Here is a 25,763-nt window from a genome sequence, read left to right on the forward strand (position 1 = left end):
TCAATCCTGGCTCAGTCCGGTGGTATTTGAAGGTGCGCAAATACGTCAGCCTCGTGTCGGTAGATTTACTGGCACGTTAAAGAACTCATACGGGACGAAATTTCGGCACCTCGTAAACCGAAAAAGTTGTTAGTGGAACGTAAAAAAATTATTTATTTTTTATTATCAAATCTAACAGAAGGATACGATCCGATATTCGTATTCCAACTCATAGAATTGAGGTTAACAATATAGCTAAGATGACCAAGTCTAGAATCCTGCAAGCTTAGTCAACCGACTAGATTATCTCAACAGGTCATAAGAACTAAGAAGCCGAACACACAGCTCTAACATCTAGGCCCTTGGTGACCTGGCCTAAGTTACTTTTCGGCCTATTCCAAATCTACACCCTACCTCACTAATTTGTATCAAAAGTGACCTTGAAAAGGCCCGTTTCTTTGGTAGCTTGGTTACCCCTCACATTCACTAAATCATTAGTTTATATTTTCCAATTTCATTCAGGGAAGAGGGAAGGAGCTTCAGCTCTGGCTGGGAAGAAAATACCGCCTCCAAGTCAGAGTGCTTTTCCCCCACCAGTGCAGAAAAATAGAGATTTTTCCGACTCACTGGGTAACCCTAGGAAAGAGATGAGTAAGAGGGCATAATTTTTGCACTGGGACTCTCCATTTACTCCCCACACCCCGCTCAAAATAATGAGCTGTCGATATCTGGAATGACGGCGAGCCTTATATTCGGAATTATGCTCTAATAGAATTCCGGGTAACTTGACTGTTTCGGTAAAGTCTTTGTCTCGGTGTTACATACGTTTTTAGCTCATGAACTTTGAATCATTACGAAGATTTTAAAATAATTCCTTGTATCTTCGGTAGTTTCTAGTTCGTGTTGTTGCCTGCACGTCAATATTTTGATTGAAGGGGTATATTATGTTAAATAGCTCATTCTTTGGGCATATCATTCAATTTTGCTCACCGAACTCCAGTTATTAAGCGCAACGTCCACTCATGACCATTTGTTAAATTTCATGCTATGCCTGCTCCGTAAGCAAAAGTTCCGTGATTGTCACAAACGCATTCTGCCACTAAATGCGATCAACAGCGCTAATTTATTTCTGAGCGATGTTAAGAGGATCTTGAGGAACATACTCTCAAAATTATATCCAATATGTTGTTTTGAACCAGGAAAGCATTACAAAGTTCTGGGATATTTGTAAGTATGCATATCGTGTAATGGAATAGATCAGACATGCATTTCTGGAAGAATTAAAAGTTCTCATGTATATACCTACTCGTATTACTGGTAGGACGTAGACTACCCGCGGTTGTTTACAATGTCACTGACGTACGTCTCAGCACTTACCGTGCTTAGTTTCGAAAACATCACACTGCTGAAATATTACACTGAACTGTACAATGCATGAAGTACACTAGGTGACCATGGAGGTGGTAGAATAACACCCACAATATCCCTGCCTATCGCAAGACGCGACTAAAACGGCCCCAGGGGATCTTAACTTAGGAGCGTGGGTTGGCGACCATGGGACCCTGAGCTGAATCCTGGCATTGCTTCCAATTACTTGTGTCAAGCTCCTCACTTTCGTCTATCCTATCCGGCCTCCTCTGGTCAACTCTTGTTCTTTTCCAACCCCGACGGTATTAGACCATTCTAGGCCTAGGGAGTCTTTCATTTTCACGCCCTTCGTGGTCCTTGTCTTTCTTTGGCCGATACTTTCATTTTTCGAAGTGTCGGATATTTTCCATTTTTTCTCTCTGATATCTGTTAACAGATGGTGGTTGCCTAGTTGTAGTTCCTCTTACAACGATAATCACCACCACCACTCTATGACTTCAGATACAGGGCTGCAGGACTCCTGAAATAGTGTTATCTAGGCGCCTGCACAGACTACGCTTACCAATTTCGACGTACGGAGTGACCGCCAGTTCGGCTGGTTCAGATCTTTCTATTTGAATCCTAAGGGAGACCTGAGCGTCTAGGTGTGGGGTGATGAGGCCTCTATAGCCTACTCCTGCCGAGTAACATCAAGGAGTCTGCCCAAAGATTATAACATCTCCATCTGACGGCCCAATCATCAACAGCATCATATGCCCTCACTCCTTACGAACACTGTGGAAAGGTCTGGAATTGAATCCATGCGTTTAGCAGGCGATCTAGTGAAATTAGCGATAGAAAATATGTAACGCGATGTTACTTAGCAACAGTGCACGGCAGTAGCGTAGATTAAACTTTTTCTTGGGGGGATAATAATAATAATAATAATAATAATAGTAATAATAATAATACACCGGGCGAGTTGGCCGTGCGCGTAGAGGCGCTCGGCTGTGAGCTTGCATCCGGGAGATAGTAGGCTCGAATCCCACTATCGGCAGCCCTGAAGATGGTTTTCCGTGGTTTCCCATTTTCACACCAGGCAAATGCTGGGGCTGTACCTTAATTAAGGCCACGGCCGCTTCCTTCCAACTCCTAGGCCTTTCCTATCCCATCGTCGCCATAAGACCTATCTGTGTCGGTGCGACGTAAAGCCCCTAGCAAAATAATAATAATAATAATAATAATAATAATAATAATAATACATTTTAAATACGCAGGGGGTCCATTTATATACAACTTTGGGGGGAGGGGGGCGAAAGTGAAAATCCACAGCCTGTTTCCAGTTTTACCCGGGTCAGTAATGGAATGAATGAAGCCCCCATCTCGCGGCGAAGATAGAAATTGTGCCGGCTGCTCTCTTCTGGGGCAATCATTAATGACTAACACACGAAATGAAATGATATTGGAGAGTATTGTTGGAATGAAAGATGGCGGGGAAAACCAGAGTACCCGGCGAGAAACTTGCCCAGCACAAATCTCGCTTGGAGTGACCGGGATTTGAGCCAGGGAACCCACCGGTGAGATGCAGGCGCTTATCGTCGCCATAAGACTTAACTGTGTCGGTACCGACCTCGATAGTTGCAGTCGCTTAAGTGCGGCCAGTATCCAGTATTCGGGAGATAGTGGGTTCGAACCCCCACTGTTGTCAGCCCTGAAGATGGTTTTCCGTGGTTTTCCATTTTCACACAAGTCGTCGTCATAAGACCTATCTGTGTCAGTGCGACGTAAAGCAATTTGTAAAAAAACTACAAATAAAAAAACACATTTTAAACGTTTTTTGAATATTTTACTATGTTTTAGTATTTATTTATAACAAGGAGTACAAACGCTTCATGGGGGGATGTATGCTCCTTACCTACGCCACTGGTGCAGGCTGTCTTATGGCTGATGGTCTACTGAAATTAATGATACAAAATATTGACGGATGGCTATGATCGAGAGACATGTAGGCCTAAGAACCTCCAGTTTTTTTCACCAAAGGGACTGCCACGGTGTCATTTTTTTTTTTTTTGCTAGTTGCTTTACGTCGCACCGACACAGATATGTCTTATGGCGACGATGGGACAGGAGAGGGCTAGGAGTGGGAAGGAAGCGGCCGTGGCCTTAATTAAGGTACAGCCCCAGCATTTGCCTGGTATGAAAATGGGAAACCACGGAAAACCATCTTCAGGGCTGCCGACAGTGGGATTCGAACCTACTATCTCCCGAATACTGGATACTGGCCGCACTTAAGCGACTACAGCTATAGAGCTCGGTGCCACGGTGTCAGAACCGCCTGAGTTAATTATGTTCTGTGGAAGCTGAGCACATCACCTGATGTGTTCAACATATCAACGGTATGACACAGTGCAAAAATTGGTGCCTGTCCTTCAAAAATTGTCTACCTCGACCGTGATCGAATCCGCAAACTTAGGACACGCTACCTCTGATCCAGTGAGGAAACAAACAAACAAACAAACAAACAAACAAACAAACAAACAAACAAACAAACAAACAAACAAACAAACAAACAAACAACAAGAAGCCAGTCCCACTTATCCAACTCGAATATAAGAGAATCAACGATGTCAGTACGGTATGGAAATATTGTTATAAGGGTCGATGTATGGGTGCGTGCTACGTTCCATGAACTGACAGAATAAGAACCATCGTTTGGATTTATGGAGAAGCTTTGTCGTGATAAAAATTATATGAACGATCAACAACTTACCTCTCACGTATAGTCTCTAGGTAATCAGCAATAAAGTCAATAGCCGCACGTCCAAATTTGCGAAATTCAGCAGCGTCCATTGTTGTCCTCTTGTTTGGCAACTCTGTTGCTATAGACAGCCGCTATCCAGACAGTGCTGAGGAACAGACATGAAATTTTAGTTCATTAATTATGCATACAACACAGATGTGATGATGATGATGATGATGATGATCATGATGATGATGATGATGAAGTTTGTTGTTTAAAGGGGTCTAACATCTAGGACATCCGCCCCTAATGGCACAAGATGATGATGAGGATGATGATGATGATTCTTGTTGTTTTTAGGGGTTAGCAATCGTGAGAGGGTCAGTTGCGACACTGCCTGCAATGGAAATTCCCGGTACAGGAGATGATCCTTAGATACCCGAAATCCGTCGAAGCTTAGTCCACACTTGAGATGATGGAGTATGTGACGTCATAGACGACACATATCTCTCCCATGAAGCCTTCTTACTTTGTCGAATAAGAACTCGCGCCTTAGCGCGGAGTTTCTTAAATGTTACCAAGTTGGCCGCAGTAGGCTGTTTACGGAAACGGTGAGCGCGGCGGCGTTCTTTGATAGCTGCTGCTATTTCTTCGTCCACCAAGGAACGAGTTTTCGGCGAGGAGACCCCGAGAAGAACGGAATGGACTCCTCAGCAGCAGCAAGAATAACTTGGGTGATGTAAGTTATTTCCTCGCTGACTGTTCGCCTGATATCATCGTTAAAACAGCTAGTGATGTGTACTTTGGCCAATCAGCATGTTTAAGAATCCGTCGAGAGGGAGCCTCGACGGATTTTTGGTTCAACAAAGTAAGTATGATGGGATAATGGTCACTGTTACAGAGATCATCGTGTGTATTTCATCGAAACAGCGGAACCAACGGGGCAAGGCGTCTCAGAGCTCCATATGGGGTGTTGGGCGTTAAAATCTCCCAATAATAGAAAGGGAGGTGGAAGCTTATCTGGTAGGAAAGACCATTCATGGTCTTGATCTCCTGGATCTTCTTCTCATTCAGATAGGTCGGACAGTTCCGATCCCTAGGAGAATGAAGACCAGAGCAGTTAGTGCACTTGAACGGAGGAGTGCACTCCTCCGCGCCGTGAGCTACTTTCCTACATGTACCATACACAGACTGATTCGAACAACGAGACACCATGTGTCCGAATCTCTGGCATTGATAGCACTACATAGGAGGCGGGATGTACGGCCTCACATCGCAACGATAGGTTGTTACCTTGACTTTCTCTGGCAACACTGACAATTTGAAGGAGACTATGAACGCACGCGTGGAACCGTCTTCGCCGTTGACTTTGCGTGTGATACGCCGGACGTGCGTCATGTCTTCCATCAATTCATCGTCAGTGTTCAAGACGAGATCACGGTAGAAAATAACTGCACGAACCAGATTCAAGGTTTTGTGCTCTTCCACTTTGACGGGGATTTTGCCAAAGTGGTCGCACTTAAGCAACCGATCTGCTTGGAGCGCAGTACTCGTCTTCAGAAGCAAACCACCATTGCGCATTTTCTTAGGATCCTCCAGTTTGCCGTATACACCTTCGATGTGTCGACTGAAGTGAATCGATTTGAGCAGCTTGAAATCTTCTGGTAGCAACCAGGAACCTAGGGAAGTTTTAACCCAGATTAATACGCTGCGCTTGTTCCCAAGGGGTTGCCCCCTTAGAGAATCGAAAGTTAAAGACTTGGGTAGCGAACTACCCGAGGTGACAGGCGGATGTTGTGTCGACGCCATGCCCGAAATCATCCTCCCCGAATGCCATCCACTCCGATCAGGGGTCTCTGTAGCCGAACCAAGCATCCAAGGCAATATCCACCTTGTCATAGCCGGTACTGCCTGGGGTCCGATGTTATACGATGCCTAATGCGGGAGGACTGAGGCAATGAGCACAAGGATTCCCTTCCTCCAGTCTGCCGTAATAGCATGTACCCCATAGCGTGTACAGAGCACTAAATATAGGACAAATAAATAAAAATAATTAATAAGAATATGTCCTTCTGGCATTCGGCTGTGCGGGGACCTGCCATGTCAGGCGGATGCTACTGCCCGGGTACATGACACTCCCACCCGCCGCTTCCTGGGTGGTTACTGGCACGGGCTTTCGAGCGTAGTCGCACACGTAGGAGCTCCATCGCCGAGCAGCACGCACATCAATAATTTAGAATGGTCTACATCTAACCCTCAAGAAGCAATAAAAAATAAAGAAGGGACATTGGCCACATGTCCCTTTAAGTCGCCTTCTACGAGAGGCAGGGATTACCTGTAAATCCACAGGAGGTCCATCACATTTTACCAAACCGCAATCCATGTCTGCGCCTTGGTCGCGCCCCTTTTTGTCGCCTCATACGACAGGCAGAGGATACCGCGGGTGTATTCTACATGTGCGTCCCCCACCCGCAGGGGATAGTGTGTTTGGTCCGCGAGAGGTATTTTACTTCCCTCAAGTCCGCCGGCAAGCCAGTTAGGACCCCGCTATCCGCCACCTGGGACGCGCCACGTGGGAGTATCACCTCTCCCCCTGCTACGCCAGCGTAGTAGGTTCGTGGGGCACAAGATGAAACGCAATGATATGATTTATCAAAATTCCAAAATCCATCCACTCACTAGAATTCTAAAAGACGACGTAACGTAGACTCATGATGTTTCTCACATAGCGGTATTAATCACAGGTAACGTAGACCCATGGTTCTCCTCTCCTAATGATACTAATAATCGACGAGGGGAGGACAAACAGGATAGCCTACCACGAGGGCAAATATACTTTTCAATTATAAATTCAATAAACTTTCTTTTAGATGAGAACAAAATTAATTGGAAACATATATTTAAAAAAAATACAGTGAAACATTCCTTCTTGCCCTTTCCTGTTCTTCTACTGTATTTACTGCAAATGTATTTTCGTTTGTTAATGTCGTTGCTTATGTACATGTGTATTATATATGATTGTACAGTTTTTATTGTGTATGTTTGTGTCCTTTGTAAATATATATATCTTTCATTTTAGATTACTATCTATTGTACATAGTTCGGATCTTTGTAATTCTGCGTTATGCTGTTGATAATAAATAAATAAATAAATAAATAAATAAATAAATAAATAAATAAATAAATAAATAAATAAATAAATAAATAAATAAATAAATAAATAAATGAATAAGTCAATCAATCAATCTTAGTATCGATCCTTTACGAGTTATGCCTGTTTTAATTAATAACTTCATTGGTTAGATTCGTATTCGGGATTAAGTTTGGAGTCAAGCATGTCGTTACGGACATTGCGGTACTTCATCAGCGTATGGTTGCCACAGTGTTCGAACGTGTCCGGCAATCAATGAGGTGGAGTGTTCACTGTTCAGGCTTGCATTCAAGTGCATGGTGGGCATTCTGAGGACTTCATGTGTTATAATGCGGTATCCCTGCTAGTACACAAACATGACGAAGCTACTCGACATGGGATGTGCTTCCCGTACAAAGTTGGAACGTCCGTAACTCGTAAACCATCGGCCGAAGGGCATGAATTCATAGGGCATTTTGTGTTGTTTTGGGGTGTACTATGGTACACTCCCGATTACTTCCGGCATGTTTGAGAATAGCCTGTATACATTCTTACGAGGACGATCATTATACAGTGAAACCTCGTTAATTCGAAGTCGTTAGGACGTAAAAATCGGACTTCGAATTACGCGATTTCGAATTAACCGCCAACTCGTAATTCAGAAACAAGAACAAAATATTCTAAGACCCGTTACTGCATGCAATTAACCTTGATTCACAATTTAAACCTTTCAAATACCATGAAAATTTTTCTCCAAAATGTATCCAACAAGGTGCATTTACAGCATTCGAATAATGCACTTGGACAACTCACTGACAAACATAACCTCACACAACGAAAGAAAGAAAGAAAGAAAGAAAGAAAGAAAGAAAGAAAGAAAGAAAGAAAGAAAGAAAGTGTGACAAATTATGCTGGTTCCCCTGTGCACATGTTTTATTTTTTTAATTACTGGACTGTTTGCATTTTTTATATGCCTTGTATTTGCACGGAAGGTGCCCGACGCCCTGAAACATCGTAGCTTATCGAACATTCCTACTTTCCTATGACGAGGGGACAAGTCTTTCGCTTCCGTGCGCATTGCAACACAGTACAATGACCCCAACCTTGTACAAGTTCCCGGCTGGCACCTCTCTCCTTAAAAATTGTAAGTCCGTTTGGCTCGGCAATAAAAAACAATGCAGTTTCATCGGAATTGACAATAATGTTTGCGTACCGAGCCCGATAGCTGCAGTCGCTTTAGTGCGTCCAGTATTCGGGAGATAGTAGGTTCGAACCCCATTGTCGGCAGCCCTGAAAATGTTTTCCGTGGTTTCCCATTTTCACACCAGGAAAATGCTGGGGCTGTACCTTAATTAATGCCACGGCCGCTTCCTTCCCATTTCTAGGCCTTCCCTGTCCTATCGTCGCCATAAGACCTATCTGTGTCGGTGCGACGTAAAGCAACTAGCAAAACAAATGTTTGCGTACGAATTGATTACGGTATATGAGCCACGCTTTTTCGCCAACTGTTAGCATCGCCAGTGTTCGTGGATCCTGTTTCTCCGCACACTGCCTGCTTCGTGATATTGTGGCTTTCCTTAAAACGCTGAATATAAAATTGTACCGGAGGTACACCCACCCCGTTCATTTAAATGAAACGCCTTGGAGAATGCCATCTAAAATCTAAAACTCGCAACAACTAATACACGAAGTTTGGACATTTCCCTACAGATCTCTCTACTATAAACTTATGTTATGCCCTCTGGTGTGAAGATTGACTATTACAATTGTAAAGCAATTTTGTATTCTAAGGTTTCCCAAACTGAATTGATTATTCTTTGTTTTTGGTGTGTTAAAGTTTACAACACTTCTATCTCTTCCCGCCAACTTAATATTTTGGCCAATAGAAAATTTTGTATATTTATTTTTCATCCAATCAACTGTGTCTGGTATTTATGCAATTACCCAATAAGAATTGGGTGTGTGTCGGGCCTTAGTCCAGAGTTTTCTGGAACTTTCCTCTCGGTATAAAAGCTGGCGCAATTTCGGATCAGGTTGTCTTGTTGATCGTTCCAGTCTACAGAGTGTGTGTTTATAAAGGAGGCGGAGGCGCCTCGTCCAACTTCGAGAAGTCCACCAGCTCAAGGTAATGGCAGTCCTGGATTAACTAAGCGATAGTCTTTGAAAGCTAGCTCGAGGAGAAGGTTTCCAATATTTAACAGTGCAACTTTAATTTTCTAAAAAGTAAATTCCAAAAATTCAAATGCAAATTTCATAGAAGCCAAGGAACTCAACCGAAATCAGGGAATAGAGAGTGAGCTACCCTATCGTGTTCCCTATTAACTTGATTTTGAGGTGACTATGATTTGCTAACCATTTTCTGTTTGTAATCTTTGTAACTTAAATATTCTCTCCATCTAATCACCTCAGTAGTATAGGCTTAGCCTCTGTAATTTCGAGCCATGAACCGAAATAGGGTTTTAAAATTTTCATTTCAATTTTCAAGGAGCACAAGTGTCCGCCTCCTCACAATTTTCATTTTTTTTTTTTGGCCAGTAACTTTAACCTGTTGTTTTTCACAAAGGCCTGGTAGAATGGGTACTCGACACCCCTGTTAAACTCTATTTCATTCTTTTTATGTAAAGATGTTAGACTGTTGAACATATAAGACAGTGAATACTGCTTAAATTTGTAGAATGTAGGTTGTGCCTTTGATAGGTTCAGACGTTTCTGGAAATAGATTCCTAAGTGTAAATTTTTTAGAGCAAACGCGCTCTTTCATTAATGTAAAGGTTGAATGGTTCCTTTGGAAGGTTGTAATGTTAGCTTCGGAGATTAGTGCTGATGATGATGATGCTTGTTGTTTAGAGGGGCCTAACATCGACGTCATCGGCCCCTAATGGTACGAAATGAGATAACAACAAAAAATGGAAAGCACCCACTGACCAAAATAAAAAATAAAAAATAAAAAATGTCATGAAGAATGAATGGATGGACATGAACATAACAAAAAACAATGAATCAGACTCAAAAAAGATTGTAAATAATAGTATTAGTGACCAAGGGACCACTTATAAAGCACAATGATGCTAATGGCACTTATCGGTAGTAAAGGAGAACCATGATATTTCTCAAGCTGCGGTACTAATCAAAGGTAGCGTAAACTCACGGTGTTCCAAACATTAAGGTACTACTCACAAGTATTGTACGTCGTAAAGGTAACGCAGACCTATGGTGTTTCTCACACAATGGCGCCACTCATAGCCAACGCAAACCGATGAGGTTCCTCACCTAGTTGTACTAATCACGGGCGCCGGTATTCCCGTGGCGTTCCTACAGAGTGGGTACTAATCACTGGCAACGCAGACCTACGGTGTCGCTCGTATAGTGGTACAACTCACAGGCTACGCCCAGACGCGTGGTGTCGCTCACACGGGTACAACTCACAGGCAACGCCCAGACCTGTGGTGTTGCACACACGGGCACGACTCACGGGTACTGGAAACCCACACTGAACCCCACTCGAGTGCTACGAATCACAAAACTATGGAGTACCTAACAGAGTGGCACTACTCGCAAGTAAAAGCGACCGATGGTGTTCCGCGCGTGATGGTACTAATCAAAAGTAGTTTCATGGTTCTAATACAATCATTCCTTGGTCGCCCCTTTTAGTCGCCTGTCACGACAGGCAGGAGATACGGTGGGTGTATTATTCGTCAGCCACCCCCACCCACAGGGGGTGTGTGTTTGGTCCGCGAGAGGTATTTTATTTCCCTCAAGTCCGCCGGCAAGCCGGTTAGGACCCCCCTATCCGCCACCTGGGACGCGCCACGTGGGAGTATCACCTCTCCCCCTGCTACGCCTGCGTAGCAGGTTCGTGGTCGGAGATTAGTCTCCTAGACAAACTTGTACAGCAAATATGCTCTTACTAATGGTGTAAAAGAAATTATGAGATCCGTCTCCTTGATTATTGATTGAATAGAGCAGTTGTGCTCAAGTAACATTTGTAAACTGGGAGCTTTAAGCTCAGACTGTTAATTGGTAATTTGTTGATTATTCTGATTTTTCCAACATTGGACCTAAGCTAACGAGCTAGTTCTGTACTTGAATTGTTGCTTTCTTAGCAAAGTGCAAAATTTAAAATTTGAAAAGAAACCAAAAGGTAGCAGGGAAAGAAATATAGCTATAATTTTAAAGTGTTAAATTAATCTTCTGATTGTCTTATATCGACTCATTCATGCCCGCACCTTCTTTCACCTCTGTGATCCACACAAACTCGGTAACAAAAATTATTACTATTTTACTCGAACTTAGCAAATATGAAGCACGCTGTAGACACACCGAAGTGGGAGAGAGGACGGAAAGCCACCCCAGCATATTCCAGAAGACGCGATCTATCATGACAAGGATAAAATTTGAATTTAAATTACTCTGTAAAACACTATTTTGTTTTTCAATGTATAGGCAGTTTTGAATTAACAGTCTGAATTTCGATAATGGTATTTAATCAAAACAACTTTGAAGGTGTCTACCTTTTCAATACAATTTAATTTTCTTTACAAATAGAATCTTTGCATTAACAACGATTCAGTTGTTAGGACATGTTTCGCCCTTATTTAGGACATAATCAGCCAGTTTCTCGACTTAAAATTTTCATTTACAAGCAGAATTCTGATTATAATATTTTTAAACTTTTTAAAAACTATTTAGTTCATGTTATTTTAAAATTTCTTGTTTAACAATACAGAAAGTACCTATTTGTCTAGAATAACTACTTGTGTGAAGAAGTATGCATTGAGACAATGTTAATCCTTTAATAAAAGTTGTGGGATACACAGACTGACTATGAACATATTCTTGACGTGTCCAAGGAAGAACCACCGTATTAATAGACAATAAGACTGAATTTAAATAACTACCCAAGTGATTCATCATTGTTAAATTCATAGTCAGTTTATGTATCCCAGAACGTTTATTTAAGGATTAACATTGTCTCAATGCATTCTTCCTCACACAAGTAGTTATTGTAGTCAAATAGGTACTTTTATGTATTGTTAAACCAGAAATTTTAAAATAACATGAACTAAATAGTTTACAATTTAAAAAAATATTATTATACCTTGAGGTACACCTCAACTCCGCTCATTCGAAAGAAGCGCCAATAAAGAACACTACTACATTGAAGTTGGGACATTAATCAGAAGATGTCACTACTGAAGTATTGATGATGATGATGCTTGTTGTTTAAAGGGGCCTAACATCGAGGTCATCGGCCCCTAATGGTACGAAATGAAATGACAACAAAAAATTCAAAATCATCCACTGACCAAAAGAAAAAAATCGTCATGAAGAAGGAATGGATGAACATGAAGCAAAAGAAAACAACAACAAAAAACGAGTAAACAAAAAAATTAGTGGATTCGACTCAAGAAAGGATCATATATAATTTATCACTGACCAAGGAACCACTCATAAAGCAGAATCCTGAATCGAGGATGGTTGATGTCTAAAAGGGTGCAAAATCCACGTCTAAGGCCCCACAGAATGGTACATGTCGCGAGTAAAGTAGAACCATGCTATTTGTCATGTTGGGGTACTAATCAAAAGTAGCGAAACTAACGGTGTTCCACACAAGACGGTACTACTCACAAGTATTGTACTTCGTACAGGTAACGCAGACCTATGCTGTTTCTCACACAATGGCGCCACTCATAGCCAACGTAAACCGATGAGTTTCCTCACCTAGGTGTACTAGGCACGGGTGCCGGTCCCACGGGCCCCGTGGTGTTCTTCACATAGTGGATACTAACCACAGGCAACGCAGACCCACGGTGTCGCTCATATAGTGGTACAACTCACAGGCAACGCCCAGACCCGTGGTGTTTCTCACAATGGTAATAACCACGCGTACTGGAAACCCGCAGGGGAAGCTCTCTCTGCTGCTACTAATCACAAACCTATTGTGTACCAAATATAGAGGTACTACTCGTAAGTAAAGGCGACCCATGGTGTTCCCCGCGTGATGGTACTAATCAATAGTAGTTTCATGGTTCTAATACCAGCATCCCTTGGTCGCCCCTTTCAGTCGCCTCTTACGACAGGCAGGGGATACCGCGGGTGTATTCTACATGTGCGTCCCCACCCGCAGGGGGTAGTGTGTTTGGTCCGCGAGAGGTATTTTATTTCCCTCAAGTCCGCCGGCAAGCCGGTTAGGACCCCCCTATCCGCCACCTGGGACGCGCCACGTGGGAGTATCAGCTCTCCCCCGGCTACGCCAACGTAGCAGGTTCGTGGTACTGAAGTATTGAGTAATTGTGTTATTGTGAAGCAGCCTAATCTGAAACGATTTATTTGCTTTGGGTTTGTTTACTTCAAGAAGTTTGAACATTTCTCCATAGATGTCTTTACAAAAACTGAGGTCATGCATTCTGGTGCAAGGTAAAATAATTTGTTATTGAAAGAAATGTTGTGTTTATATGTTTTCTCAAGTAAATTAACATTTTTTAATTTCAAAGTTTGCAACACTTCTTTCTCATTCCGCCAGTTTTGAATCTGGCTAATAGGAATTTTCTGTAATTATTTTTCAGCCTATCACAGGCTTCTTGTTTGTTCTTTGGGTGTAACTTCTGATTAAGCCAATAAAATTGAGAGGTTGTGTCCGGATTAGTCCAGAACCCTCTAGAACCGTCCCCTCGCGTATATAAACCGCGGCTTTTCTGGCTACCTTGTCTATTGATCACCAAAGTTCTGAGTGTGTGTGTGTTAAAATAGGAGGCGGTGCGCCTCATTCTTCGCCAGGGAGTCCAGTAGCCAAGGTAATGTCCACCAGGCTTATTTTTCTGTAGCTACCTCCGCAGACACACACGTGGGGAAGGTTCAGATTTCTAATTATGTAACCCCTGTTTTCCAGAATGTAAACCTTCTTTCGGCTGATGTAAAATTTCATACATTCTTAAATCTGTAAATCGGGGGTAGAGAGTGCGTTACCCTCTTGAGTTCCCCTTCAATTTAATTTGAGGTGACTATGATCTTGTAACTTTTTCTCTTTTGGTAAAGTGTTTGGTAAGGTTGTTTGGTCGGAGGAGCTATACCAGATGAATGGAGAGTTGCTATAGTAGCGCCTGTGTATAAAGGAAAGAGTGATAGATATAAAGCTGAAAATTACAGGCCAGTAAGTTTGACATGCATCGTATGTAAGCTTTGGGAAGGCATTCTTTCTGATTATATTAGACATGTTTGTGAAATTAATAACTGGTTCGATAGAAGGCAATTCGGTTTTAGGAAAGGTTATTCCACTGAAGCTCAACTTGTAGGATTCCAGCAAGATATAGCAGATATCTGGGATTCTGGAGGTCAAATGGACTGTATCGCGATTGACCTGTCTAAAGCATTTGATAGGGTGGATCATGGGAGACTACTGGCAAAAATGAGTGCAATTGGACTAGACAAAAGAGTGACTGAATGGGTTGCTATATTTCTAGAAAATAGATCTCAGAGAATTAGAGAAGGTGAAGCTTTATCTGACCCTGTAATAATGAAGAGGGGAATTCCTCAAGGCAGTATTATTGGACCTTTATGTTTTCTTATATATATAAATGATATGAGTAAAGGAGTGGAATCGGAGGTAAGGCTTTTTGCGGATGATGTTATTCTCTATAGAGTGATAAATACGTAACAAGGTTGTGAGCAACTGCAACGTGACCTCGAAAATGTTGTGAGATGGACAGCAGGCAATGGTATGTTGATAAACGGGGTTAAAAGTCAGGTTGTGAGTTTCACAAATAGGAAAAGTCCTCTCAGTTTTAATTACTGCATTGATGGGGTGAAAGTTCCTTTTGGGGATCATTGTAAGTATCTAGGTGTTAATATAAGGAAAGATCTTCATTGGGGAAATCACATAAATGGGATTGTAAATAAAGGGTACAGATCTCTGCACATGGTTATGAGGGTGTTTAGGGGTTGTTGTAAGGATGTCAAGGAGAGGGCATATAAGTCTCTGGTAAGACCCCAACTAGAGTATGGTTCCAGTGTATGGGACCCTCACCAGGATTATCTGATTCAAGAACTGGAAAAAATCCAAAGAAAATCAGCTCGATTTGTTCTGGGTGATTTCCGACAAAAGAGTAGCGTTACAAAAATGTTGCAATATTTGGGTTGGGAAGAATTGAGAGAAAGAAGAAGAGCTGCTCGACTCGGTGGTATGTTCCGAGGTGTCAGCGGAGAGATGGCGTGGAATGACATTAGTAGACGAATAAGTTTGAATGGCGTTTATAAAAGTAGGAAAGATCACAATATGAAGATAAAGTTGGAATTCAAGAGGACAAACTGGGGCAAATATTCATTTATAGGAAGGGGAGTTAGGGATTGGAATAACTTACCAAGGGAGATGTTCAATAAATTTCCAATTTCTTTGAAATCATTTAGGAAAAGGCTAGGAAGCAACAGATAGGGAATCTGCCACCTGAGCGACTGCCCTAAATGCAGATCAGTATTGATTGATTGATAAAATTAACCTTCATTCTAGTCACCTCAGTAGTTTGGGATTAGCCTCTGTTTCATCGGGGCGAGAGCCCAATTAGGGTTTCATATTAAAGTTTCTAGGAGAGCAAATGTACGCCTCCTGCCATTTTGTGTTCGGGCTAGTAATTTAACCTATTCTTCTTTTCACGAAGGCCCAGTAGGTTTGGTAATAGATACTCCTGTGTAAAAGTAATTTCAATTGTAAATTGTGCCTAGAAAGGCCAGAGATTTTAAGGATTTGTGTAAGGTTGGCCTAAGCGAGTTGTAAGAGATTAGTTAAAGTTGGAGAGCACGTAAGCTCTTTTCTGTGTTCAACTGCAACATCGAGGTGCGCCTCTGGAAGGTGGTTGGAGCAAAGTGCTCTTAAATTGGAACATTCCAGTTCTTGTCTAAACATTGAGATTTTGCAAAATTTTGTAAACTGGATCTAGTATCTCAGAATTTGTGTTGATGATGATGCTTGTTGTTTTAAGGGGCCTAACATCGAAGGTCATCGGCCCCTAATGGAACGAAATGAATGACATGAGACATGAAGTTAAAATTTTTAAAAAGTATCCACTGACTAGAGTTAAAAAAGAATGGTGATGAAGAAAAATGAGGGTGAGATTAAAACAGTCGGTGGATCTAATACGCAATGCCTTATGTTCTATTAAAATAAGAGAAAGCACAGGAAATCGAAGGAATAAGGCATTGCCCAGTAATACAGATATTAACACATAATTTACGTTAGACGTTAAAATAACACATTAAAATGCGCAACACAAACTAAAATGAAGTCAATGTGATAAAAGCGCAACTGACATAAACAACACGAGGACAAAGGACATCATCACACACGATAAAACAGACAGCTATCCCTCATAAAGCGGATGACGAGGTCTGCTGACTGCTCGTCATTGCGCAAGATAACGGAGATAGTACTCGGAAGGTTAATACTACGGCGCAGATCGACCAGGTCCACGCACTCCGTAAGGATGTGTACCACGGTAAGATGGTCGCCGCAGGTACACACCGGAGGGGGTTCTCCTTTCAGTAGATGGGAGTGAGTCAAGATACCGTGGCCGATCCGAAGGCGACATAATACCACGGCTTCCCTCCGCGAAGCCCGAAGGGAAGTCCTCCATACCTTCGTTGTTCCTTTTATCGTTCTCAGCTTATTGGGAAGTGGGATGGCCTGCCACTCCATCTCCCAATGAGACATAACCAGATGTCTCAGCTGAGAGCGAATATCACTTGCTGGAACCTTGAAAGACAACGGGGGCAGTGTAACTGCCTCCTTGGCAGCCTCATCTGCTAACTCGTTTCCCTCTATGCCCATGTGGCTGGGGAGCCACACAAACGTAATTCTGGTGCCGGCATCCGAACACCCGGCCAGCAGGTCCTGGATCCGCTGCACCAGAGGGTGTCGAGGGAAACAGGTATCAATAGACTGAAGCGAACTCAAGGAGTCAGTACACACAAGAATGTGTCGGCGCTCATTGTCTAGTGCGTACCGCAGAGCCTCACAGATAGCATAGAGCTCTGCCGTGTACACACTACAGGTGTCCGGGAGAGCAAAAAGAAACCGATCATTGTCGACAACGAACGCACAGCCCACCTTCGTATCTGTCCTTGAACCATCCGTGTAAACGACGACTGAACCTGGATAGCGGCCAAGAACGGACAGGTAGATCCTCCGATAAATCGAAGGGTCCGTGTCTCCTTTCGGGCCAGTGTGCAAATCCAGGATGATTTCAGGTCGTCGTACAACCCACGGAGGTACCCCACTTGGTTGTCTGACAAGGCAAGGAATCGAAGGTACGTCAAACAATTCATAACTGCTATCCAAGCGTATCCCAACCGGCCGCGTCGCACGAGGATGAGCAACGTACAACAAACGGTTGCCATTGTTGAACACGCAGGGATAGCTCGGATGAAGTGGCATCTGTCGCAAATTTGCAGCATACAAAAGAAGCATTTGCTGGCGCCTCAGGTGTAAAGGCGGCACACCAGACTCAGCGAGCAGGCTAGCGATGGGGCTAGTACGAAAAGCTCCCGTCGCCAACCTAACCCCGCTGTGGTGGATACTGTTCAGCTTCGCAAGAACGCTTGGTCTTGCGGAGCCATATGCTGCACTGCCGTAGTCTAACCGGGATAAAATGTGTGCCCGATAGAATCGCAGGAGCACCACGCGGTCAGCTCCCCAATTAGTGCTGCTAAGAAACTTCAAGAGGTTAAGCCTCTTGGTGCATTGCACTTTTAGCTCCCGCACGTGTGGCTCCCACGATAATTTACTGTCAAAAAAGGAGCCCAAGAAATCGGTAGGTGTCAACAACTGGAAGAACGACATTACCTAGATAAAGCTCAGGATGAGGGTGAAGAGTACGTTGACGACAAAAGTGGACAACGGAGGCCTTTGCGGCAGAAAACCGAAAGCCATATTCTAAGGTCCACTTCTCCACCCTCCTAACAGCTTGCTGTAACTGTCGTTCTGCGACTGCCATACTGCACGAGCTATAGTGCAGAGCAAAATCATCCACATATAGGGACGGTATTACGGCTGGACCAGCAGCAGCGACAATACCGTTTATGGCAATCGCGAACAGAGTGACACTAAGAACCGATCCCTGTGGGACTCCATTTTCTTGAACGTGGTATTGCGAATATGTCCTCCCTACTCGGACACGGAATAGACGGAGGGACAAAAAATTCGCAATAAATACCGGCAATTTACCTCGGAATCTCCATTGATGCAGGACTGAAAGGATGCCATATCGCCAGGTGGTGTCGTAGGCCTTCTCCAAGTCAAAGAAGACAGCTACCAAGTGCTGTTTGCGGAGAAACGCATCCTGGATAGAGCTCTCCAGGCGTACCAAGTGGTCTGTGGTCGATCGAGCGGCTCGAAATCCACATTGGTACTCGGACAAGAGTCCTTGTTTCTCCAGACTCCACACGAGTCTGCGATTTACCATCCTCTCAAATAGCTTACACAGGCAATTTGTAAGACAAATCGGTCTGTAACTTCCTGCATACTTAGGGTCTTTGTCAGGCTTGAGGACAGGGATGACTATGCCCTCTCGCCACTGAGACGGAAAATCACCCTCTGTCCAGATTCGGTTGAACACACGAAGGAGATATAGTAAACTATCATCACTAAGGTGTTTCAACATCTGGTTATGGATGTTGTCCGGTCCAGGAGACGTGTCCTTGCAAAGCGCTAAGGCGCTGCGGAGTTCCCACTCCGTAAAGGGCACGTTGTAGTCCTCTGAAGCTTGGGTGGCAAAACTAAGATGATGACGTTCTGCCTCCCGCTTCAGAGGGAGGAAATCAGGATTGTAATTCCCGGAGCCAGAGACATCCGCGAAATGACAAGCGAGATGATTAGCAATCGCGAAGGGATCAGTGGCGACACTGCCTGCAATGGAAATTCCCGGTACAGCAGATGATCCTTTAATACCCGAAATTCGTCGAAGTTTCGTCCACACTTGAGATGATGGAGTATGTGACGTCATGGACGACACATATCTCTCCCATGAAGCTTCTTACTTTGTCGAATAAGAACTCGCGCCTTAGCGCGGAGTTTCTTAGATGTTACCAAGTTGGCCACAGTAGGCTGTCGACGGTAACGTTTATGAGCGCGACGGCGTTCTTTGATGGCTGCTGCTATTTCATCGTTCCACCAAGGAACGAGTTTTCGGCGAGGAGTCCCCGAGAAAAACGGAATGGACTCCTCAGCAGCAGCAAGAATAACTTGGGTGACGTAAGATTTCCTCGCCGACGGTCCGCCTGACATCATCGTGAAAGACAGCTAGTGATGTGTACTTTGGCCAATCAGCATGTTTAAGAATCCATCGAGGGGGAGCCTCGACGGGTTTGTGTTTCAACAAAGTAAGAATGATGGGAAAATGGTCACTGTCACAGAGATCATCGTGTGCATTCCACCGAAACAGTGGAACCAACGTCCGGCTGCATAGACTTACGTCTATGCGAGAGTATGTGCCGTAACGTACACTAAAGTGAGTTGGTTCCCCTGTGTTCAATATACATAAATCCAGATCTGATAGGAGTGCTTCCAGCTCTCTTCCTCGGGGGCAAGGCGTCTCAGAGCCCCATATGGGGTGATGGGCGTTAAAATCGCCCAATAAGAGGAAGGTGATGATATGATGATACTTGTTGTTTAAAGGGGCCTAACATCTAGGTCATCGGCCCCTGATGGTACGAAATGATTGATTGATGATTGATGATTGTTGTTTAAAGGGGCCTAACATCTAGGTCATCGGCCCCTAATGGTACGGAATGAGACGAAATGGAATGACATATTAAAAATCTAAAATTCTCCACTGACCAGAATTCAAAAACGTGAGAACGAAGAATGAATGGATGGACATGAATTTAAAACAATCAGTGGTTGCGACCCGCAATGTCTCACATTCACATAAACAGACCTGACAATATCATATTACTGACCAAGGGTCTACTGCTATAGCATAACACGGAATCGATTATGCCTGCAGTCAAAAGGGGGTCCTAAATCGCAGTTATCCACCCCTCATAAAGGTACTGATCGCTATCAAAATAGAACCATGGTATTTGTTCTGTTGCGGTACTAATCAAAAGTAGCAGACTTGCGGCATTCCACACATTATTGTACTACTCAGAGCTTATGAAATTCGACATAATACAGACCTATGCTTTTCTCACTTTGCGGCGCCATTTACAGGCAACGCAAACCTATGGTGTTCATCACATAAGAGTACTAACCACAGGGACCTCTCCCTATCCCGTGGTGTTCCTCATATAGTGAGTACTAATCATAGGCAAGGCAGATCCATGGTAGCTATCATCCCATGGTCCTGCTCATATGGTGGTACTAATCACAGGTACTGCAAAAGCCGACCGCGCGGTGCTCCTGTGTGCTACTGATCACAAACCAATTTCGTACCTAATGTAGTGGTACTACACACAAGTAAAAGCAACCCTTGGTGTTCTCCGCGTGGTGGTACTAATCACAAGTAATTTCATGGTTCTAATACAATCAACCCTTGGTCGCCCCTTTTAGTCGCCTCTCACGACAGGCAGGGGATACCGTGGGTGTATTATTCGTCAGCCTCGCCCACCCACAGGGGGTGTGTGTTTGGTCCGCGAGAGGTATTTTATTTCCCTCAAGTCCGCCGGCAAGCCGGTTAGGACCCCCCTATCCGCCACCTGGGACGCGCCACGTGGGAGTATCACCTCTCCCCCTGCTACGCCTGCGTAGCAGGTTCGTGGATAAGAGGAAGGGTGGTGGAAGCTGATCTATAAGATCAGCGACATCATTGATGTTCAGATGTTGGCCTGGTGGAAGATAAACATTACACACTGTTGCTATGACAGGCAGCGAGACGCGAACAGCTACAGCCTCAAGAGGGGTTCTTAAAGGAACTTCTTCGCTGTAGCTATCAGAACGTACAAAAATGCCAACGCCTCCGGAAGCCCGGTGAGCATAGTATCGTTCTGTCCAGTATAGCTTGAAATGCCTCAAGACCGTATGATGACCAGGTCTGAAATTGGTCTCCTGAATACAGACTATACTCGCTGCGTACTCACTAATAAGCTGACGTAACTCAGCAAGATGCCTGTCATAACCGTTACAATTCCACTGTAACAGTGCCATAGTGTGGACGATATAAGTAGTGTTAGGTTATGAGCAATAAAATGCTCACAAACCTAAAGACTATCAACATCTACATCCGTAGATGTAGTGGACAGCGCGACATCCATCTCGTCGTCAACAGACGGCGGGGATGCCGCCCAAAACTTCGACGTTTTTCGGGGGCGAAGGGGTCCCCTACGAGGAGAGCGCGCAGGTTTCGGAGCAGGAGTACCGCCCGGCGCAGACTCATACCCCCCAGACGGGGGGCATGACTTCTCCTTCGCAGGGGAAGTCCGAGGGCGCTCAGGACGGGCGCTCTTCTTCCCCTTTTTCTTTTCTAGTTTAGACGGGCTGGGAGATGGTTTCCCAGCCCTGGTCGACAAAGCCGCCTCCGCCGGCTGGCGCACAACTTTCGTCGACCTCCTAGTGGGGGGAGACTTAGTCATCCCCCCATGCTGTGCCGGCTGGGGACTGCCAGCCGGCACAGACTTCTGGTAGGTCGAAGGTGGGGTGGTCCCCCCCTTCGAGCTTTGACTCTTTGCGACGTCGCTGGAAGCAGCAACAGTCGCCTTGGGCGCAGCGATCAGCACAGGTGACGATGTTGAAAATGATGATCCTGGAAGACTCTGAGCTATCATGCTGTAGTCGAGTGTACGGGCAGGTGTATTCGTGGAATTAAACTTACGGCGCGCTTCCTGGTAGGAAAGACCATCCAGGGTCTTGATCTCCTGGATCTTCTTCTCACTCAGGTATATCGAACAGTTCCGATCCCGAGGAGAATGAAAACCGGAGCAGTTAGTGCACTTGTACGGAGTTGTGCACTCCTCCGCGCCGTGAGCTACTCGTCCACATGTACCACATACAGCCTGATTCGAACAGCGAGAGACCATATGTCCGAATCGCTGGCATTGATAGCATCGCATAGGAGGCGGGATGTACGGCCTCACATCGCAACGATAAGTTGTTACCTTGACTTTCTCTGGTAACACTGACAACTTGAAAGATGATTGATTGATTGATGATTGTTGTTTAAAGGGGCCTAACATCTAGGTCATCGGCTCCTAGTGGTACGAAATGAGACGAAATGGAATGACATATTAAAAGTCTAAAATTCTCCACTGACCAGAATTCAAAAACGTGAGAACGAAGAATGAATGGATGGACATGAATATAAAACAATCAGTGGTTGCGACCCGCAATGTCTCACATTCACATAAACAGACGTGACAATATAGTATTTCTGACCAAGGGTCTACTGCTATAGCATAACACGGAATCGATTATGCGTGCAGTCAAAAGGGGATCCTAAATCGCAGTTATCCGCCCCTCACAACGGTACTGATCGCTATCAGAATAGAACCATGGTAGTTGTTCTGTTGCGGTACTAATCAAAAGTAGCAGATACTTGCGGCATTCCACACATTATTGTACTACTCAGAGCTTATGAAATTCGACATAATACAGACCTATGCTTTTCTCACTTTGCGGCGCCATTTACAGGCAACGCAAACCTATGGTGTTCATCACATAAGAGTACTAACCACAGGGACCTCTCCCTATCCCGTGGTGTTCCTCATATAGTGGGTACTAATCATAGGCAAGGCAGAACCATGGTAGCTATCATCCCATGGTCCTGCTCATATGGTGGTACTAATCACAGGTACTGAAAAAGCCGACCGCGCGGTGCTCCTGTGTGCTACTGATCACAAACCAATTTCGTACCTAATGTAGTGGTACTACGCACAAGTAAAAGCAACCCTTGGTGTTCTCCGCGTGGTGGTACTAATCACAAGTAGTTTCATGGTTCTAATACAATCAACCCTTGGTCGCCCCTTTTAGTCGCCTCTCACGACAGGCAGGGGATACCGTGGGTGTATTATTCGTCAGCCTCCCCCACCCACAGGGGGTGTGTGTTTGGTCCGCGAGAGGTATTTTATTTCCCTCAAGTCCGCCGGCAAGCCGGTTAGAACCCCCCTATCCGCCACCTGGGACGCGCCACGTGGGAGTATCACCTCTCCCCCTGCTACGCCTGCGTAGCAGGTTCGTGGCAACTTGAAAGAGACAATGAAGGCACCAGTGGCAACGTCTTCACCGTTGACCTTGCGCGTAATGCGCCGGACGTGTGTCACGCCACGGTTCTTCATGTCTTCCATCAACTCGTCGTCAGTGTTCAAGATAAGGTCGCGGTGAAAGATGACTCCGCGAACCACGTTCAGGGACTTATGCTCCTCCACTTTGACGGGGATTTCGCCAAAGTGGTCGCACTTAAGCAGCTGATCAGCTTGCAGTACTCTGCGAGTCTTCATAAGCAATCTACCGTTGCGCATTTTCTTAAGGTCCTCAAGTTTGCCGTAAACTCCTTCGATGTGTCGACTAAAAAGGATCGACTTCACCAGCTTAAAATCATGCCCATCGGTTCTGGTAGCGACCAGAAACCTAGGGAAGCTGGATCCCATTCCTTCACGCTGCGCATGTTCCCAGGGAGTTGAACCTCTCAGGGAAGCAAAAGTTAAAGACTTAGGTGGAGGACCACCTTGAGAAGGACGACTTCGTTTGGAAGCCATTCCCGATAGCATCCTCCCCGAATGCCACCCACTCCGATCAGGGGTCTCTGTAGCCGAACCAAGCAGCCAAGGCAATACCCACATAGCAGGTACTGCCCGGGGTCTGATGTTGGACGATGCCTAATACGGGACGACTGAGGCAATGAGCACTAGGACTCCCTCCCTCCAGTCACCCGCAATAGCATGTATCCCATAGCGTGTACAGAGCACTAAATATAGAGAAAAAAAGAATAAATAATTAATAATTATATGTCCTTCTGGCATTCGGCTGTGCGGGGACCTGTGCTGTCAGGCGGATACTACTGCCCAGGTACATGGCGCTCCCACCCGCAAAATTCCTGGGTGGTCACTTGCGAGCTTTTGAGCGTCATCGCACACGTAAGAGGCCCATCTCCGGGCAGCACGCACATCAAAGTTTGGAATGGTCTACATCTGACCCTCGGAAAAATAATAAAAAAATAAAGAGGGGACCATGGCCACATGACCCTTTAAGTCGCCTTCTACGACAGGCAGGGATTACCTGTGAATGTACTCGACCCCTCCCATCCACAGGAGGTCCAACACATTATACCAAACCGTAATCCATGTCCGCGCCTAGGTCGCCCCTTTTAGTCGACTTATACGACAGGCAGGGGGTACCGCGGGTGTATTCTACATGTGCGTCCCCCACCCGCAGGGGGTAGTGTGTTTGGTCCGCGAGAGGTATTTTATTTCCCTCAAGTCCGCCGGCAAGCCGGTTAGGACCCCCCTATCCGCCACCTGGGACGCGCCACGTGGGAGTATCACCTCTCCCCCTGCTACGCCTTCGTAGCAGGTTCGTGGTCAGAATTTGTAAACTAAGGGCTTGAGGCCTCAAATCTGTAAAATTTCCTAACCTTGGGTTTTTCAATTCTTGTTTTCTAGATTGCTATTTGAACCTGTCACTTTATTCTTTCACTAAGCGAAACGTTGTTAAGTTTGTTTTTTGAAAAGAAATATAACCTATGTTAAAGTTTTACATTAATTTTTGATATTGTAGTTAGACCAATTCTACCCAGCACCTTCTTTCATCTCTGCGTTCCACGGATATCTCCGTAACAATTATAATCAGAATTATGGTTGTAATTGAAGATTTTGAGTCGAGAAACTGTCTGATGATGCCCTAAATAAGGGCGAAACATGTCCCAACATCTGAATCGATGTTAATGTAAAGAAAAATAAATTGTATTGGAAAGGTGGAAATCTTCAAAGATTGTTTTGGTTAAATATGATATAACAGCTCAATACGGACGAAGAAAATGAGATTTATAACATGTAATTTCGGTAATGTGACCGACATTGTTCTTCGAATTACGAATTATCCGTATTTCGAATTAAACCATTTAAATAGCATGCAAAACAGTACCTCATATTTCCGGGAAAGAGAAGAAAGCAAAGTTATCTCCGTACAGGCCATGAAGGCCCTTGGAAGGGTGGAAGGTAAAGGCTTCCACTATCCGTAACCTCGGCACTTGTTGGGTAGAGTGGTTAGCTCTACGTCCGGCCGCCTTTGCCCCCAGGAATTAATCTGGTAGTCATTTTTGGTGTATGCTAAGTGAAACTCAGGACCATGTGCATCTCCGGAAGTGGAAATTTCGTTTCTTAAAATTGATGATGATGATGATGCTTGTTGTTTAAAGGGGCCTAACATCGAGGTCATCGGCCCCTAATGGTACGAAATGAAACGACAAAGTAAAAGTTCAAAATTATCCACTGACCAAAATAAAAAATGTCATGAAGAATGAATGAACGAATGAATGAATGAATGAATGAACATGAATTTAAAACAATCAGTGGATCCGACTCAAAAAACTATCATAGTTAATAGTATTACTGACCAAGGGGCCACTTCCAAGGCAAATCGAGGATGCTTGT

General features: G+C 44.4%; 1 protein-coding gene across 2 annotated transcripts in view; it reads right to left on the reverse strand.

The window, feature by feature from the left end:
- Positions 1-25,763, reverse strand: part of LOC136871625 (aromatic-L-amino-acid decarboxylase) — a 144,563-nt gene that overhangs the window by 50,251 nt on the left and 68,549 nt on the right. For both annotated transcript variants that reach the window (XM_067145091.2, XM_067145092.2), the window contains exon 2: positions 4,097-4,232. In XM_067145091.2, the coding sequence (XP_067001192.2) occupies positions 4,097-4,176 (80 nt within the window). In that variant the 5' untranslated portion in view covers positions 4,177-4,232. The remainder of the gene's footprint in view (positions 1-4,096; positions 4,233-25,763) is intronic.

Source organism: Anabrus simplex, chromosome 4 (assembly GCF_040414725.1).
Source record: "Anabrus simplex isolate iqAnaSimp1 chromosome 4, ASM4041472v1, whole genome shotgun sequence".
In the NCBI taxonomy this organism is placed as follows: Eukaryota; Metazoa; Arthropoda; class Insecta; order Orthoptera; family Tettigoniidae; genus Anabrus; species Anabrus simplex.